This window comes from Poecilia mexicana, unplaced genomic scaffold (genome assembly GCF_051168715.1).
Source record: "Poecilia mexicana isolate PSO_F unplaced genomic scaffold, ASM5116871v1 scaffold_5, whole genome shotgun sequence".
NCBI lineage: Eukaryota > Metazoa > Chordata > Actinopteri > Cyprinodontiformes > Poeciliidae > Poecilia > Poecilia mexicana.
The window spans coordinates 23,763,514-23,780,504 of record NW_028263374.1 but is presented as its reverse complement, the minus strand read 5'-3'; the positions used below and the strand labels follow the sequence as shown (position 1 = coordinate 23,780,504).

Below are 16,991 nucleotides of genomic sequence, written 5' to 3'. Positions count from 1 at the left end.
TGATCTAAATTCAGATGAATTGTTTCCTGTATTTGTTATAATACATTTATTATTTTCTGTTTACCTTTTGTGTTGATGCCCCTTCAACTTCTGAAATATGGTCCTACTACATGTTTTTATGAAGATTTATTTGTTGTTTCATTTGTGTCCCCTTCAAAGTTCCAGACAGGATCTCTAAGAAAATGTCCCAATGGCTCAGTATGGCATTACCTCCATGGCAAACAAACAAACTTCAAAAAAGTATGCTAATACCAATACCAGCTGTGATTAATTTCATTTTCTGTAGTTTTTGTCTGAAAAATCCATTCATTTTACATTAATATTCTGCCTTCCAGGTCAAAGTTTTCACTCTGTTTGTAACGGAAGTCAAGATGAAGCCCAGCCTACTTCATCCTCCAGTCAACCAGAAACCCAGAGTGAAAGCAGTAACAAGAAGAGGAGAGAAGAAGAAAGCTTCCTTTAGACAAAGAATGAAGAACATCCATAACTCTTGTGACAATCACGATTTCTTGTTTAAAAATGAATCTGTCTAACCTGGTGATGAGGTTAGACTGATTAACCTCATCACCAGGAAAATGTTATAAAACAGATTTTATAGGGAGTGTCCATCGATGAACACTGAAATCGAGATGAAACAATGTTCCCTACACAAAAGTCCCCTTTAAATGAACCCAAAATACAAGTATAAAACAAGAAGAAAACATTTAAATATCTTAAAACTGTTTTTGGCTGAATTAAAACTTTCTTGGAGGAATGTGATGATCATACTTCTTGGTGTTTGGTTTGGAGGAAACAAATAAAGAAGTGGTCGTTTATAATCATACTGACAACAACTGAGCATAGAAAATATTGTAGAAATATAGAAATAGATTCTCATAATTTAGTTACAGAAAATGTCGGCAAGCAAATTGAGTTTGTGTCTGAAAATATTTTAGTGCTATGTAATAAAAAGCCTGGAAACAATAAGCAGAAAGTTGGTGACGAAAATTACACATCCTTACTACTTTGCTAAAGTTTGATGCAGTGTTGTTAGATATTGAACATCACTGGGGGGCTACAAGGTTTATACATATCCATCCATCCATCCATCCATCCATCCATCCATCCATCCATGCACACAAATACACTCACTCACAATACTGGAGGTATCCCAAGGCGCTCCCAGGCTTGACAAGGTAGTTGCTCCAACAAATTCTGGGTCTTCCCCGACTCCAAAGGGAGGCACCTGGAGGCATCCTGATCAGATACCGAAACCACATCTACTGGCTCCTTTCAAATTATTTGAAATGAAGGCAGAATCTCACAGCTGCTTGAGAGGAAGGATCTCCTGAAACGCTTCTTTGTGCACCTAGGATGCCACAATCTGTCACTGAAGGAGTCCTTCAGTTCAGCAACACCTTCATACATGAGGTGGGAGACATCAGAGATGTTATTTTAGAGTCCTTCTGTCTCCCACCACCTGCACTGGGTCGAGGGAGTTTCTAGGACAGAGCTGGACATCCTGATGAGTTTATCTAACCTTTGCCTCTCAGAGGAAGATACGCTTCTGCATCAACAGCCAATAGTGCAGAAGATGGCTGATGCTACAAAATAAAAAAATCTGGGATGTTGCTCTTTTGCCAATGATTCAGCTGTCATGACCATAGCTCACGGACCTGTAAACTGAGAGCTTTATCATGTGAAGCACTTTGAATTTTCTTGCTTCTAAAATGGGCCACACAAATAAACTTTTCTTGTCTTGCCTTCACTTTTTGGTTCAGCTCTTTGTTTCTTCACCTCGACAGACTGGAGCAGCAGCTGCATTTCTGCTGCAGGCCCTATCTGTCTGTCCATTTCATTAACAACACACCAAGAGTCTTAAGTCCTCTGCTTGGGATATTGTATGTATCATGTGAGATTCTCTTCAACAGCCTATTGACAAATTGATATTTGGTATAATTTTCAAGTTATATAAAACCTAAAAAAAATAAATAAATAAAAATAAAAAAAGGCAAAAGTGTTTTTTTTCTCTTTTTTGTAGATTATGGCATAAAGATACTTTACTATAGTTATTTCTGTTATTTAGTATAATTTCTAAGTAGGAGCTGAACACCCCAAACTTAGGTAAATTACCGCTCTAATTAATTTGTGATTAATTGCAGTAAATAAATACATGTATTGATAATACCACATGGGGGCAGTAGAAGTTAATAATATACATTATGTTACTCGAACTGTATGTGTACAACCGAAAAACATCACTGTATGAAGCAATTATCAGAATTAATCTATTTTAATAAACAGTATCAAAAATCTATTCATTTGGAGAAGTAATATTCTCAAATTCACACAAATTCTTAAAATTTATCTTTGAACCTCAAAATGAGGATTGATGATTGTTCATGTTGCTATGTGGATCTTAACTGCAGTCCCCATGTGAGTTAAAACAATAAAGAAACTCATTTCTGGAACTTATTGTTGTTTAATCACACAATCTGGATGAGGCTAACAGACTTTTGGCTTAACTCAGCATTGCATATCATTACAGGTGGTCCTCTACGAAAATGTACCTAAATTGCTTTGCATATATAAACATTCACTTGAAGAATGAAGCAAGCTCAAAACATCTGCAGAAAAATGGCCAGCTTGCTCATTTACACTAAAAATAAACCTTACTGATTTCACCCAGGCAGTGGTGATTAATGCCATAGAGAGACACTATTAACTCTATAAAGACCTCAACTGACTCTCTCTTCCAAAAAAGGCATCATTTCGACAAAATAAAGTGTTCCACGTGTAACAGGGAATCATAAAAACTAATATTACAACATACAAAAACTATTTGAGTTAATGAGGGGAATACAAAAGAGTTACATTAATTTAAAAAGATAATACTTTTAATACCAGAGCAAAGGGGTAATGACGATAAATGAATCATTCTGCTCATCTGTTTCAAAAGCTGCGGTGCTGTGTATGTCTCTTCAGCTGATAAGGATGGTTATTTTTCTAACTTGTTCATTTACAGATGAAAGAAATCTGCTTTCCAAAATGAGTCATCTGGAAGGAATGGAAGTTCAAGTTTTAAACCAACTTCGAAGACAGATATTAGCTAGAGCAGCCGCTAAGCTGCAGACAGTTCAAGGAATAATAAGTTGTTATGCTGGTTTGGTTAAACCGAATAGCAAACAGCTTTCCAATGTACTTATTTTAAAAATCTGATTGAGTTCATCTTTTATAGAAATAAAAAAATAAACAAATAGCTTCTGCAGCTTTTAAAGTAGAGTGTTTATGGTGTAGCGACTATGGAAATGCTTCCTCTCGCACTTAAACCTTTGAACTGCGTAGGGGTGGATGATATCTCAACATCTGTGATGTGTTGAGTTTCATTCACTCACGCTGACACAGAGGAAGTACTGCGTGCCCTCTACAATTTAATTTTCCATCATGTTACATGTGTAAAATATGGAAAGCCATTTATGCCAAAAAAACTATGTGAAGTTTAGCACTAACACTTTTCCTGCAAACATGTCAAAATAGACTCTTATAATTCTGATAGCCTGTGTTTTTCATTTGTGCTGAATTTTAATCATCTCTTTAATCCAATTATGAAAAAATGAATCTGATTCATCTGTAAACTGATTTATGCAGAACAGTCTGGTCTTACTTCTTAAAGGTCAGCCTGTGGCCTTTAAATTTTCCAACTTCCTACTGCAGTTTCTTATTGAACTCACCTCCTTTTTTTGGTTCACCACCATTTCTCACAGTCTTCAATCTTATAAAAGTCAAAATACCAACTAAAACTTCCTAATGAAATTGTCAAATTTTAGAAGAAATGTATTTACCTAATACATCCACACATATATTGTCTATGTAGTGCCTACCTCCAGCCGTCATCAGTCCAGATTTGGGGTATCCTCTGAACAGGTCATGAGTCAGTTTATTAGCACATTACAGAGACACACATTTACAAACAACCCATCTCTGAGATCAATTAACCAAACAGTGGTTTTGGACTGTGAGAGGCAGCTGAAGTAACTAATAGTAGGGGCTCTTCCACACCAAGAGTAGCATGAGTTTGGGGTGCAGCGGTGGTGTAAAGTGCGCCACCCAGGCATGGAGCTGTCAGTCCTCTATTCAGCCGTCAGCTTTGAGTCTCAGCCTGTTTACCTTTGCTGCATGTCTTCTGTCTCTCTCACAACACACTTTTCTGTTCATTCACAATCATATGAAAGCCACTAGAGCCAATGAATTTAAAAAAAGAAAACAGAGTAGCAAAACTGTGCTGTAGATTTTTGAAGACTTCTTTTAGCATCTTGTGATCTGCTTTTAGGGTGAACTTGCTTGGTCTGCCAGATCTTTGGATAAAGTAGCTTTCTTCTTGCCAATTTTCCATAAAGATCAAATTTGAAAAGCACATGATGAATAGTTGTACTGCCAAACTTCACCACATCTCAGAAAATATTTAATCTTCAGCTAACAATTTGATCTATAGCTGTCATCTATGTTAGTCTGGGAAGTCTAACACTTTCAGCAAACAATAAAACAGAAGAAATGTTCCATCAAAAGAAAATATATTGTTTTGTTTTGTTTTTTATGTTTTTTTAAACAAAATTTAGAACAATAGAACAGAAGAAAAGACGTAAGTCAAGCCAAGTTGTTTCATGTAGTTAAACTGTGTCTTTTAGATCAAGCAGGAAGTGACCAAAAATGTTTGCTAAAGCAGCTCACCCTCCACTCTGATAAAAGTCCTGCACACTCTCCCTCCTCAGATATCTGTTTCTGCTCTGCTGTCTCTCTTACACACACACTCACACAGAGGGAGGCTGATAACTGTGATTCCGCTGCTGAATTTTTAACGCTGTTGTGGAACTTTTTTTTTTTCCAGCCGGGGTTACTGTGGCACCAGGATACTATTACACTGACAGAGACGGGGAGACCGGGCTCAACTCTTTTCTGTTGTTAACTGAGGCTGCACTGACCCAGACTGTGCATGGAGTGTATGGTAGGTCCAGATATTTAAATGAACTGATTGTCATGACTCTGTAGCATTTAAGCATTGCGTGTGTTAAGTAGTTCCTGTACCGAGACAGAAATTATAAAACTTGTAATGCTGTATTTTTAAAAATATTATATTAGTTGTGAAATGATGACTATATATCTGTACTTAATTTTAGTGCATATGAGATAATGATATTTAACATACAAGGTAGTACTTTTAGCCTCACATACAGTCTATTCCCGCTGTAGACTTCTGTATAAATCTGTGTATGTTTCGTTTCTTCTTGAGATTTCTTGTTACCTAATAAATAAGTCTGGCTTAACGGAAGTTAATAAAAAAATATGTTAACTTGCTAAGTTGTGTATATGTTTTATTGCCTGTGGGATTGTTCTTGATGAAAACACAAAGAACATTGACAACTTTGCTGTCAACAGATAAGTCCAATTTCTTTAATAAGCTGAATAATTATAAAGTAGAGAGCTGGTCGTTCATGGTTTATGCTTGGACTACAACTACGTAGCTCTTGGCCGGTCTAAATGGTGCTCACCATCCTGCCTGCCATTCTTGGCATCTTTAAATGCTTGAATTATTTATTGCAGGAGGTTTGTTTAAGTGTTGCTGCTATGTCCTGCACAGCTCATGTATTGGAAAGTTTTATATCTTTCAAATAACCTTTTGCCAATACTGTCTACGCAGTATTAATTATTTGAGTCATTGTTGTTTTCCATGTAAATCAACTGTTGTGAGAGATTTGATTAGTTTTTGAGGACAGTTTCAATTCAAGTAAACAGAGAATATAATTGCAGAACCAGCTGTTTAGTGAATAAAAGCTACACCTATTAAACTTTTAATCAGACTAAAGAAAAGCCACTGTAATGAAGTAAGTCAGCTGAGTTATAAACCAACAAACCAGAATCCCTTTTTTGTGGCCCAGTATGTCTTAAGTGTAGTTGTATAGAGTAGTTATGAGTAGTCAGTATATAACTCAGTACAATCTAGATCAAAATTATACCTTTTAAAATAAATCAGTGCAATTGGAAAAAATATTCCTAACACACAGACACATGCTTCAAAATGTTGTTCATGTTACAGCTTTTCAAATATAACAGTTTTTTTTTTGCTAAGCAAATGATTATGCAGAGAAAACTGAGTATTTTTTCAAAGGATAAAATGTGAGTAAAATTTACTCCAAAACAATAAATATACACACTAAAAATGAGCAGTAATGGGTGTAATAAGCATAGTTATATGACACAGTTTCTATAGAGGAAGAACTGCTAGTTAGACAAAAAATATTCCAACTCAGTTATTCAGCTTCAAGACAAAGATGTTGATCCCTTGAAAAAACAGACACAAAAAAAACACAGTCTGATGCAATCACAATAAAGTCTAAATATACTTTTGAGATTTTAATTGCTTTATATAGGATAAATTCAGTCTTTAAGATATTTTTTCTGCTCTGAGTATCTGTTAGCTTCCTGCATCCATGAGAAGTTTTCCGATTTCCAGTGGATCACGAGAGGTATCCACTGCAGTTAAGCTACTGACTACTGAAAATACTCCACACTGCCCATTTGAAAAATGTTGACGTTCCTTTAAATAACATTTAAAGGAATATTTTTAATTAAGAATAATTAATAGTATTATTATTATTGTGAATAATACTATTATTAATCATAGTATTATTAATAATAAATAATAATTAATAGCATTATTAATTATTATTAATTAACTTATCCAAACCCAGGGAAACACCAAAAACACAGAAATATCAGAAATATTCTAAAAAAATATAACAAGGTTTAAAAATATATATTATTCTGTATAGTTTGATGCTCTTGCCAATTAAGTATTTTGTTACAAAATAGAGCCACAATATCTTACAAAGGCATCTGAAAGATAAAAAAACACATAAAAGACACAAATAGCTTCCTGAAATTCCAGGTTGTTTTCTTTTACAGCAACAACATAATTTTGAAACAGATATTGTGACTATTGTGAGTGAAAAAAAAATGTGACAAGCGAAAATTAAAATGAAATTTTAAAAATTACATAATTTTTCTTTTAAGTATTTAAAATGTTTGTATTGACAACTAATTAACTTTTATGTTGAGTTCTTTCCACCAATGGTGTAAAGCTATTGAAATATAGGGTTATTTTGAAATTGAGCACAAAGTTTTGTTGCCAGAAAATACTAGAAATTTAACTTACTCTTCTTTGTGAGTCACAATATAATCCTCATAGAGTTTAAGTATTGCTTGAAACAAAGAAAAGTACTTTGAAATATATCAGTATAATTGTTCCTCCTTACCTTTCTGTCCACCTCTGTCTCACCTGTCTCTCACAAATATATATCTGCTGGTGTCTGTCAGCAGAGAGAAAGGGTTGTGTGATCTTATGCCGCAATGTGACTCACTTGCTTTAGGAGATAAACGTTGTGACTTAATCATAAATTTATCAGACCGTTGTCATGTTTACTACTGTGTTTAGTTTTAGTTTTAGTTTAGTTTAGTTTATTTCAGACAAACCTTTCACCGACAGTGTAAACAACACCAAAAAAAACAATAAAAAAAAAAATAAAATAAAACACATCACATCGGTGATTATGAGTCTGAAAAGGAGTATGATGAAGTATAACTTATGTAATCATACCCCTTTTCCAGCTGTAATTTATCACAGTATTTTCAATATCCAGTATCCTTTCTGACAAAGGAAATAATAAGTGTAATAAAATTTCCTCAGCTAGATGAAAATAGTGCATACACACACATACACATCTGTACACATACATATATACATATTTACATATACAAACATATATACGTACATACACCCATATACACTCCCATCTGCTTATAGACAAAATACACAGCTATTTACATACCTTTATATATTTACCCACACCTGCGCCGACATGCCACCTACTTGATGACATCATACTTAAAGTTTTAATTTCCCACCAGGATTATCCCCTTTGTTCTTCCTTATAACTTTGAATAATAGCTATCTTGAGACCTTTCTTAAAATGTCTCATACTTGGACTTTGCTTCAGCTCTTTAGAGAGTTTATTCCAGATCCTTACACCAACACCAGAAATGCACAATGTTTTCATTGTTGTACGAGCCTTCAAAGTTCTGAAGTTAAGGTTTTCCCTATAGTCATATCCCCCCACTCTATCGGAAAATAATTGTTGAATCTTTTCTGGCAATATTTTGTTTCTGACTTTAAACATGATCTGTGCAGTTTGAAACTCTACTAGATCAGTAAATTTCAATAAATAAGAATATATAAATAGATTGTGGGTATGACAGTAAAAATCAACCTTATGAACTAAACGAATGGCTCTTTTTTGTAATGTGCATAATGGTTGTAGTAACGTTCTGTAAGTGTTGCCCCAAATTTCCACACAGTAACTTAGGTAAGGTAAAATAAGTGAGCAGTACAGAATGTATAGGGCAGAGGAGTTTAAATATTTTCTAGCATTAGCAAGAACTGCAATACTTCTTACCATTTTAGACTGGACATATCTTATATGAGGTTTCCAACAGATCTTGTTTTGAATCAGTACTCCCAAAAACCTAATTTCAGTCACTCTTTCCACAGTCATATTATCAATTTGTATTATTAAGTCATTCTTCTCTTTACACTTACCGAACAACATAAACTTTGTTTTATCTAAATTTAGTGACATTTAGATTTAGTGTTTAATGAAACTAAAGTTGCACCGCTTCCTCTGTGAGTCCTAAAGAAGCTGCACTTAAGGTGAAGAGGAAGGGTCAGGTTTTCAGTGTGCCACATTGGAGTCTGCATATTTTTAGGTTTAAGAAGGACGACATCTCATTTCTAAGGATCAGTGTTTCGCTAGAACCGCCCTGTATATACTTTTAACATACATCTTATGCTTTATAACATCGATGATTATAAAATTTAACCTGTCCCATTTTCCTTATAGGCCCATCCCGTCCTGATGCTGTTACCGTAACATTATGACCCTTAACACTCAGAGAGATAAGGAGCCTCTGCGGCGTCGAGGGAGCACACCAATTCCTCCCCTCTACCAGCAGCTAAGCGGGACTTGGGACCTTCACAGATCCCTGAGCACACAGCCGGAGCGTCCCGGTCCAACTCGCAGTCACCCTCCTTTAGGGCAGTCAGCATCTTACCATCCCGGAGACAAGTCCCTCCACTACCGCGCTCACTGGAGTTCTGATTCAGATGACGACTCACAGAGTGAATCAGAGTGTGTTTACAGAGTAGTGTTGCTTGGCGACCATGGTGTCGGGAAGACCAGCCTCGCAGGCATCTTTGCTGGAATCACGGAGAAAGATGATCAACCTGGAGGTGGGACGCTGTTTGTGGAACTCTTTAATAAATTAGTTGTCAGTGTGCTTTCATGGTTTCAGCAGTGCCTTAATTTATTGCTTTTTCATTAAACAAGATGTTCAATTTATTGCACTCTGTAAATATCTCTGTGAACTCTGGTTTCCATCAGTCATGACAGGGTCCAAAGTTCTCAGCATCATTCACAGGAAATGAAGCATGAGGACAGTGGAAACAATGACCGTCATGTTTAGCTTGCCACTCTTTCTCTAGAGGCATAGCTGTCTCAGCATCTTCCATCCGTCCTCACAATCACAGATTGACTCTACGATCTAGAGATCCTGGCACCATATGGCCCCCACAACCCGCCACAGTGCTCCTTGTTCTTCTGACTGAAGACAGCTTCAATCACAGCTGCTTTGTATTTGAAAATATATGTTAAGTCTTGTACAAAGGTTTTTTTGCACACTATTTATAATCTTTGGGGTACAAAACATCACATGGATGCAGAAAACCAGGCTTCTCTGCTCAGATTTGTGCACAGTATCTTTGACTTTGTTGTGGTATGGCAACCTTGACTGGCCCGACATTATTGATGAGCTCTTGTGTCATGTGACTTTGGGCCTCTGGCCATGATTGGCAACCCATATTGATCCATTAGCAGTCTGACACACTGTGAGGACAGGGTTGGTGTGCAGTTAGTTGCACTGAATTAGCTCTGGGTTTTGTTTTTATGTACATATTGTTGACTCAGAGATTGTTTGTTCTTTTATTGTTTCCTCATTTGTCTCAACAGTCATTCTGGTGGTAGATGTGTTTTAGTTTTTTGAACTTTTGTCCAGCTTTTGGCCAAAGTTGAGGCTCTTCAGAAACCAGTTTCACTTTGAAGATTCATCACTTTGGTTTAAGCTGATATTTCCATAAAGTTGATAGTTCAATTTAAATGTGAGCTTTAGACAGCACGTCAAATGCGATCTAAGCAACTGAACTCAACATTTTCTTCTCAAGAGACTGTAAATAAAATAGAAAAGAAAATGTAGAATAACATGAACAAGTTTGGAGGAAGTGTTTAACCAGTCCAATAGACACCATAATCTGATTTTACCCATAAAAAATACATATTTACTTAGTTTAGTAGTCCAGGATTTATGATTTCTGAACGCTTATATTTTTTTCAGGTCATTTCAGAAATTTTTTTTAATTTAAGTTTACTTGTATGCATCTTAAGATCATATAATGATAAAGATAATACTTGATGTTAATCTTGTTTTATAAATGGCAACAAGAATTTGACAAGAAAAAAAGAAAAGCCTGCAAAATGTTGTAACTTTGTAACCAATCAGAAACTAAATGTCATCAGCTGTAATGAAAGGAATTTCACAGTAAATTTACTTCACTGTTTAGTAAAAAGTCAGGGACAAGTTCTGATTTTTTTTAATTGGTAGATGTCTGAACGTCTTATATTATTATCATTACATCCTGAATTGACAAAATATGGCAACAAGTTTCGAATATGGCAACAAGTCATCCAAAAGTAGCAGCATTAAATGACAGGATAAGGATAAAAAGAATCTTGTTAAGTTTATTTATTAGCATCAACTTTTCACAAAAGGGTTTGTTCCAAATAAGATTTTATCAAATGTTTTAATTCTCATAACTGCCAGAGTAATTTGAAAAGCATTCACATTGGAAAAAGAGAAAAGAATCAAAAAATATTTTGCACAAAGGTTATGTCAAGTTTATTGTTATATCTCATGTCAGCAACAAGGCAGCTCAAAATTAAAACCTTTTTATATGAATGAATCCAAAACTCAAATCCAACATAACATAAGAAATAAGATATGTTAAATTTTCCCAGCTGTTTATGTGCCTGTATTTATTGCTCCTCACAGTGGAAACATATGAACGGACACTGATGGTGGATGGAGAGGAAACAACACTGATTGTCATGGACACATGGGAGGGTGATAAATCGGTATGCTGCATTTGAGTGAGTGTGTATTGGTGTGGAAATATCTCTAAGCGTGAAATATAACTTCTTAGTTCTGTCCAGATAAACTAGAAGCATGTCATGAATGTGTGTGTGTATTTGTCATCATCATTAACAAAGGAAAAAGTTCTGAAAATGTAATCAGACCATGTCTTTCTAAAAAATGTAATTAAAAATCACAGCTTTGCTTAAAATCCAGCACAACCAATCAATTGTCTGGGTATTAAGCATTTATTTGTGCTGGTAAGTTACTTTCCAACACAAAATTTGTGCAACCATTAAAAAAGAAAAATGTAGTATTGTTAGACATAATCATGGTCAAATTGACCCCATTCATTCAAAGGTAAACAGAATTTCTTTCTGTAGTTTATTTACCAACGTAATGACTATTACTTATTAAAGTGTTTGTCAAAATTCAACAATATGAATGAAAATGTACAATCTGGTCTTTAAAATCTGGTCTCTCCTCAAACGAAACATCACTGACTTGATAATGTTAGTATTTTCTAAACAATAAGAAACCACAATAGAAATGTTTGTAGAAAAATAAGTATAGCTATGCCACAACCCTATGTATGTGTGCATAATCCCAAAAGTTAAAGGTGATTCACTTTTTACTATCCTTTTATTCTGTTTAGGAAAAATTAAGAAGTCTCTGTCATTGTGTCCTCTGTTAGGAAAAAGGAGACCCAACCTGTCATGATGACTGCCTGAAGGTGGGGAGTGCTTATGTTATTGTTTACTCTGTCACCGACCGCTCAAGTTTTGATTCAGCTGCTGAGCTCCGCATAACACTGAGGCGCGCTCGACAAGCCGAAAATCTTCCCATCATCCTCGTAGGAAACAAGAGTGACTTGGTCCGGGCCAGAGAGGTCGCTGTGGAAGGTGGGGTCACTGATCCATGATTGAAAAATGGCTAAACATCATTTGATCCTACTTTAATAATTTAGCATCTTTCCTTTCTTTCCTAGAGGGCAGTGCTTGTGCGGTAGTGTTTGACTGTAAATTCATTGAGACGTCTGCATCCCTGCAGCATAACGTGTCCGAACTGTTTGAGGGTGTGGTCCGACAGATCCGTCTCCGTCGGGACAGCAATGAGGTCACAAAGCACAGAAACTCAATCTACAAGCGTAAAGAGAGCCTCACCAAGAAGGCCCGGCGTTTCCTGGATCGACTGGTGGCACGAAACAACCAGCGAATGGCAGTTAAAGTGCGCTCCAAGAGTTGCCATGACCTAGCTGTCCTCTGAAGGCTTGCTTTCATCAAGACTTTTATTGTGACTTCTTGAACGATTGATTACCTGCTTGTGATACTGTGGAAAATAGCATCAGCTGTGTCTATCACGACCAGCGGGTCAGGCTCAGACAAAGCTGTCACTGAAAGATGAATGAAAAGAAGACACTTACTGTGACTGTGGCTCCCCTGTTTTACTGTTTAGTGTCAAATTTGTTGTGACTTTACCTCCAAATGACGTCAATATGAGGATTTCAGATGAATGTAACAGATCACCATTCTTTGGTTTAACAGTGGCATGGATGTGTGTAAGTGCGTGTGTGTGTATCAGTAGAGGTGATGTGACATTGTTCATCATGGCGAACCTGATCACTGTGTCCACCCTGTTGTTATCCCGAGATTTCTTGTGTTCAGATTAATGTGCTAAATAAAATTTTCAAGTCATAAAATCATGTCTACTAGAGCTGTACAAAAATACTTCTTATGTGATTTTTAAATATTTTTTTTTAATTATCATTGCATACTTGGCAGTGTCTATTGAAAAAGTGAAAGTTCTGTCATTTTTTACCCCTTCATCCTGCCCAGTTTCCTGAAGATAATATTCTGCTGATGTTAAAATATGACACCAAACCAAGTCATGTTGCTTTTTCTATCATTACAGCCTTATAAGGGTGAAACACTGCAAAGTTACATAAGATTTAATTTTCCAGAAACCTAGCACTATATATACATATATACCAACCTGATTAAAATGTTAACCACATAATCTGAAAGTGAGAACCCACATGATTATCTAATGTTATGTTAAAAGTTCATGCAGGAGGTTCCTGGGATTTCCTACAATACTGCTGGCTTTACCCATCCAGGGTGTGAGGTAAATGAAAGAAAGACCATGACAACTTTTCAGTGGTGCGCTTGAAAAGTGTTCAGATATTAATTCATCATCCATGTCATCAAGTGAAGACCAAGGAATATGGTGGGGTCTGGGGGATTCTCCGCAGAGGATCTGTTTAAGTTAAGTGGCTCGTGGTCACTGTGGTTTTATTAAAGCCAGTGATCATGTCTTTTGATTTAGCAACTCCCAGTAACAAGTTGTTGACTTTGCTTCAGTCTGTAAGCCATCACACCTCCTCTCTGTATGCTGACTTGACATTTTTATTGATGAAATCCACTATGGTAAACTTTGCAGATGACATAATGCAGTTTGATCTGTGCACTGCTGCACAGTGAACAGAACAGGACTGAGTACACAACTCTGAGGGACCCCAGTATTCAGCGCCTTACTGTCAAAATGCCAAGGATCCAGTTGCAGATGGATGTGTTTACGCTCTACTTTATACAGCAATAACTCTTCCACAGTTATTCTCAAGTCAAATTCTCAAGTCAACAAACATAACTAAGCAAATAAACTTTTTGTCTTGGATTCCCTCTATATTGAAGCAACAGAAAATGCTTGTGAGTTATTGGGAGGAAAGACCAAGAGACAATGGCATTAGATTTTCCTGAAAATTAGTTTCCAACTAGCAAAAGCCCAGTGTAAAAACACAAAGTAACCCTACAGCCTGGTTATTTTGGCATGCTTAATAATGTATATTTTCAAAGATATTTTGGAAATAAAGGTATGATTATAATTTAGCTCATTACTTTTTCATCTGTATATAACCAAAGAACCAGTTTATTGACAGAAAAACTAGCTTGTTAGGCAAACTATTTTTTGCTACTGCTGTCAAGTGAGATTATCCGGGCAAATTTTGAACAAAGTAAAGAAAACAAAGAAAAGAAAGAACAGAAATTTACTGTTTTGCATAACACCAATGTGTATCAGTGAATGCATTTTTTTTTATTGATTCCTTAAAACCTTCTCATCAGCATGTACGCTTGTCAAGTTCACACTGGTAGCTATAAATGTAACAATTTTTGAAAAAGAAGAATGTTATTGAAATTTTTGACAGTAACTTATTTATTTACCATTTTGTCAGACTGATTTCTTTCAGGGAAACCTCCTGGTGTGGCTTGGTTGTTTTATTCAGTTCTGTCAGCTGAAGCTACATGGATCAAACATTAGTAATCCACATTGCATAAACACGCTGTCAAAACTCTTGAATGTTTACTGTTGCCTTGGTAATTTGCTGTCTGTTAGCCAATGTCTGCTAGAAGAAGTTGTTTACTGAACGGTCGTTATGATAACACAGTCTAATGCAGACACCTCTACGTGACTGAAATAAAACAGGCCACATGTTAGAGAGATTGCCTTTGGGATTTCCCTGCTTGGAGTTTAGTCTACAAAAAATACATTTGATCCATGCTTTTTGTGCATATTTCAGTATTGGGACAGCTAATGTTAACAGTGACTTCTGGAAGTATAACTTTATTATGCAACACTAATTATGCATTATAATTCATAGTGGATGTTTTCTTTATTATTATTTGGCAAATACTAAAATTCTATTTTTGGTTGACATTATTTGCTAACCTTCACTAAACACAAATGTTAGATGTTATCAGCCACCTACCTGTTCATTAGCCACTTTTGATTTCCCTTAAGTATGAGTGAATATTCACAAAACTGGTCATTTTGTTCCCTCACCATTAAACTAAGTGCATTTGTTTTGGTTGTTTTGTACCTATGTTTTTTTCTAGAACAGAGTAGTGATGTCTAATCAGGATGTTTCCCACCAATCATACATCAAATCACACCCACCATTGAGACATTTCATCTCTGCTATTAATATTCTATGATTCATTTATGAAGTATGAAAATACTTTACAGCTAAAAAAAAACTAAGTACATATGCCATAGTGCAAACATTAAGCGGTTTGTGTCTGAGCAGAAAAAGAACGTGGGAAGGGATGAAAGTGATGAAGAGGCAAATTGACTTGGAGCTGTGCATCCATTTCTCTATGTGATGGACTGGAGACTTTTCCAGGGCTTACTCTATTGATCGTGGGAGATCTGTAAAGTCTGTGAATTACAAAGTGAGCATACTGAAATAACCTGGTAACAGCTCAAAGTCACAATGGATTACTTCTATTTTTAAAGGAATACTAAATGTTGTTTTTGATGTTAGAGCAGTTTCTGGGGTCAAACATCAAGCAAAGGTCTGGAGGACTTTTAATTATTTATTCTTTTTGGAATAAAAATTCCCACCTTTAGTTATTAATGTAAAGTACACATATTCATATTTAAAACTGCATTGTGTGTACTTTAACTTAAACATTTGGCGATTTTTACCAAGTTGATTAGCTTGAATTGCCCTGATATGATGACATGACAAATAGCAAAAAATGACCAGTCACTAGAAATGTTAAAAATGTTATCTATGAAGTCAGAAAATTCTTAATTTGTGTGTGTACAACTTTAAAAATGTTTATGTACAGACCACCAGAAATATGTTTGCCTGCCTCTGTGTGTGGAGTCAAACTGTGGAGTAATTTGAGTGTAGTTAAATAAATAGGCACAAACATAGTTTTAAGGAAACATGATGACGTGGAATATAAATTACATGCATTGAATGTTTCTGTCACTTTTTGTTTTTCATATTCAGAATTGTTTATTACTTTCATTTGAGTAGCATAAGGGCTGGGATTAGAAGTATTTAGTATATTTTGTAAACTAAGTGATCGAAGAAAGACTTCATTATTAGTTACATTGTTTTATTTGATTCCCTTTTGACTCCCACACTCTTGACTCCCTAAGAGTGTGTGTACATTTGGATAAATGGCTGTAACATATTGTTTACATACTGGCAATCTGTCCAGCCACCTCTCACCCAATGACAGCCGAAGATAGGCGCGAGCCCCCCGTGACCTTACATGGATAATTGGTTATAGAAAATGGATGGGTAGATATTGTATAAATAAATAATTTATATTAGTCAGCTTTACTACATTCTACAGATTTTGGTAATGGATACTAAACATTCTCATTCTCAGTAGAAATTCCAACTTCAGCAGGTTTACTCATTGTCTTTCTTTCTGGGAAAACAGAAAATCTGATTTCCATTCCAAACAACCATTATATTGCTTGTGATCCCTTTCTTAATACAGAAGTTTAACCCAGTCAGGTTTATTATTTTATGATCCCAAACTTTTTGCTTTGTTCTACTTGCTTTATAGACATTTCAGTCAATAAATGTAAATGTACTTTCCACATTTCCCGTAGTGCTGCAGATGCCAGCCTTCAGATGATGCTGGGGATGCAGGATGGGGGTGGGGGGAGACGTGTCTGGTTCTTCGAAATCAGAGGAATGAAGTTGAGCTGCTGTGAAATGACATCAAGCTGCTTTGGGTGAGTGCCAGTTTTATCTCCAGCCCACATCAGACAGCCTCGCTGTCCCACTTTTTACTGATCAAATTTCCTATCTGTTTATTGATCAGGCGTTTTGGCGACACACATGTACAGCGCACACTCACACAAACAGACTCTGTTCTGCAGGGACAGTAGATGGAGGAGTGTTAAACATTGATTTG

At 35.9% G+C, this 16,991-nt stretch overlaps 1 protein-coding gene across 1 annotated transcript; it reads left to right on the top strand.

The window, feature by feature from the left end:
- The first annotated feature begins 4,637 nt into the window (after positions 1-4,637).
- On the top strand, positions 4,638-12,970 carry rem1 (RAS (RAD and GEM)-like GTP-binding 1). The gene is made up of 5 exons (XM_015005000.2): positions 4,638-4,981; positions 8,931-9,319; positions 11,191-11,273; positions 11,966-12,173; positions 12,260-12,970. The coding sequence occupies exons 2-5, from the start codon at positions 8,965-8,967 to the stop codon at positions 12,535-12,537; spliced, it is 924 nt and encodes a 307-aa protein (XP_014860486.1). The 5' UTR covers positions 4,638-4,981; positions 8,931-8,964; the 3' UTR covers positions 12,538-12,970.
- The last annotated feature ends 4,021 nt before the right edge of the window (positions 12,971-16,991 follow it).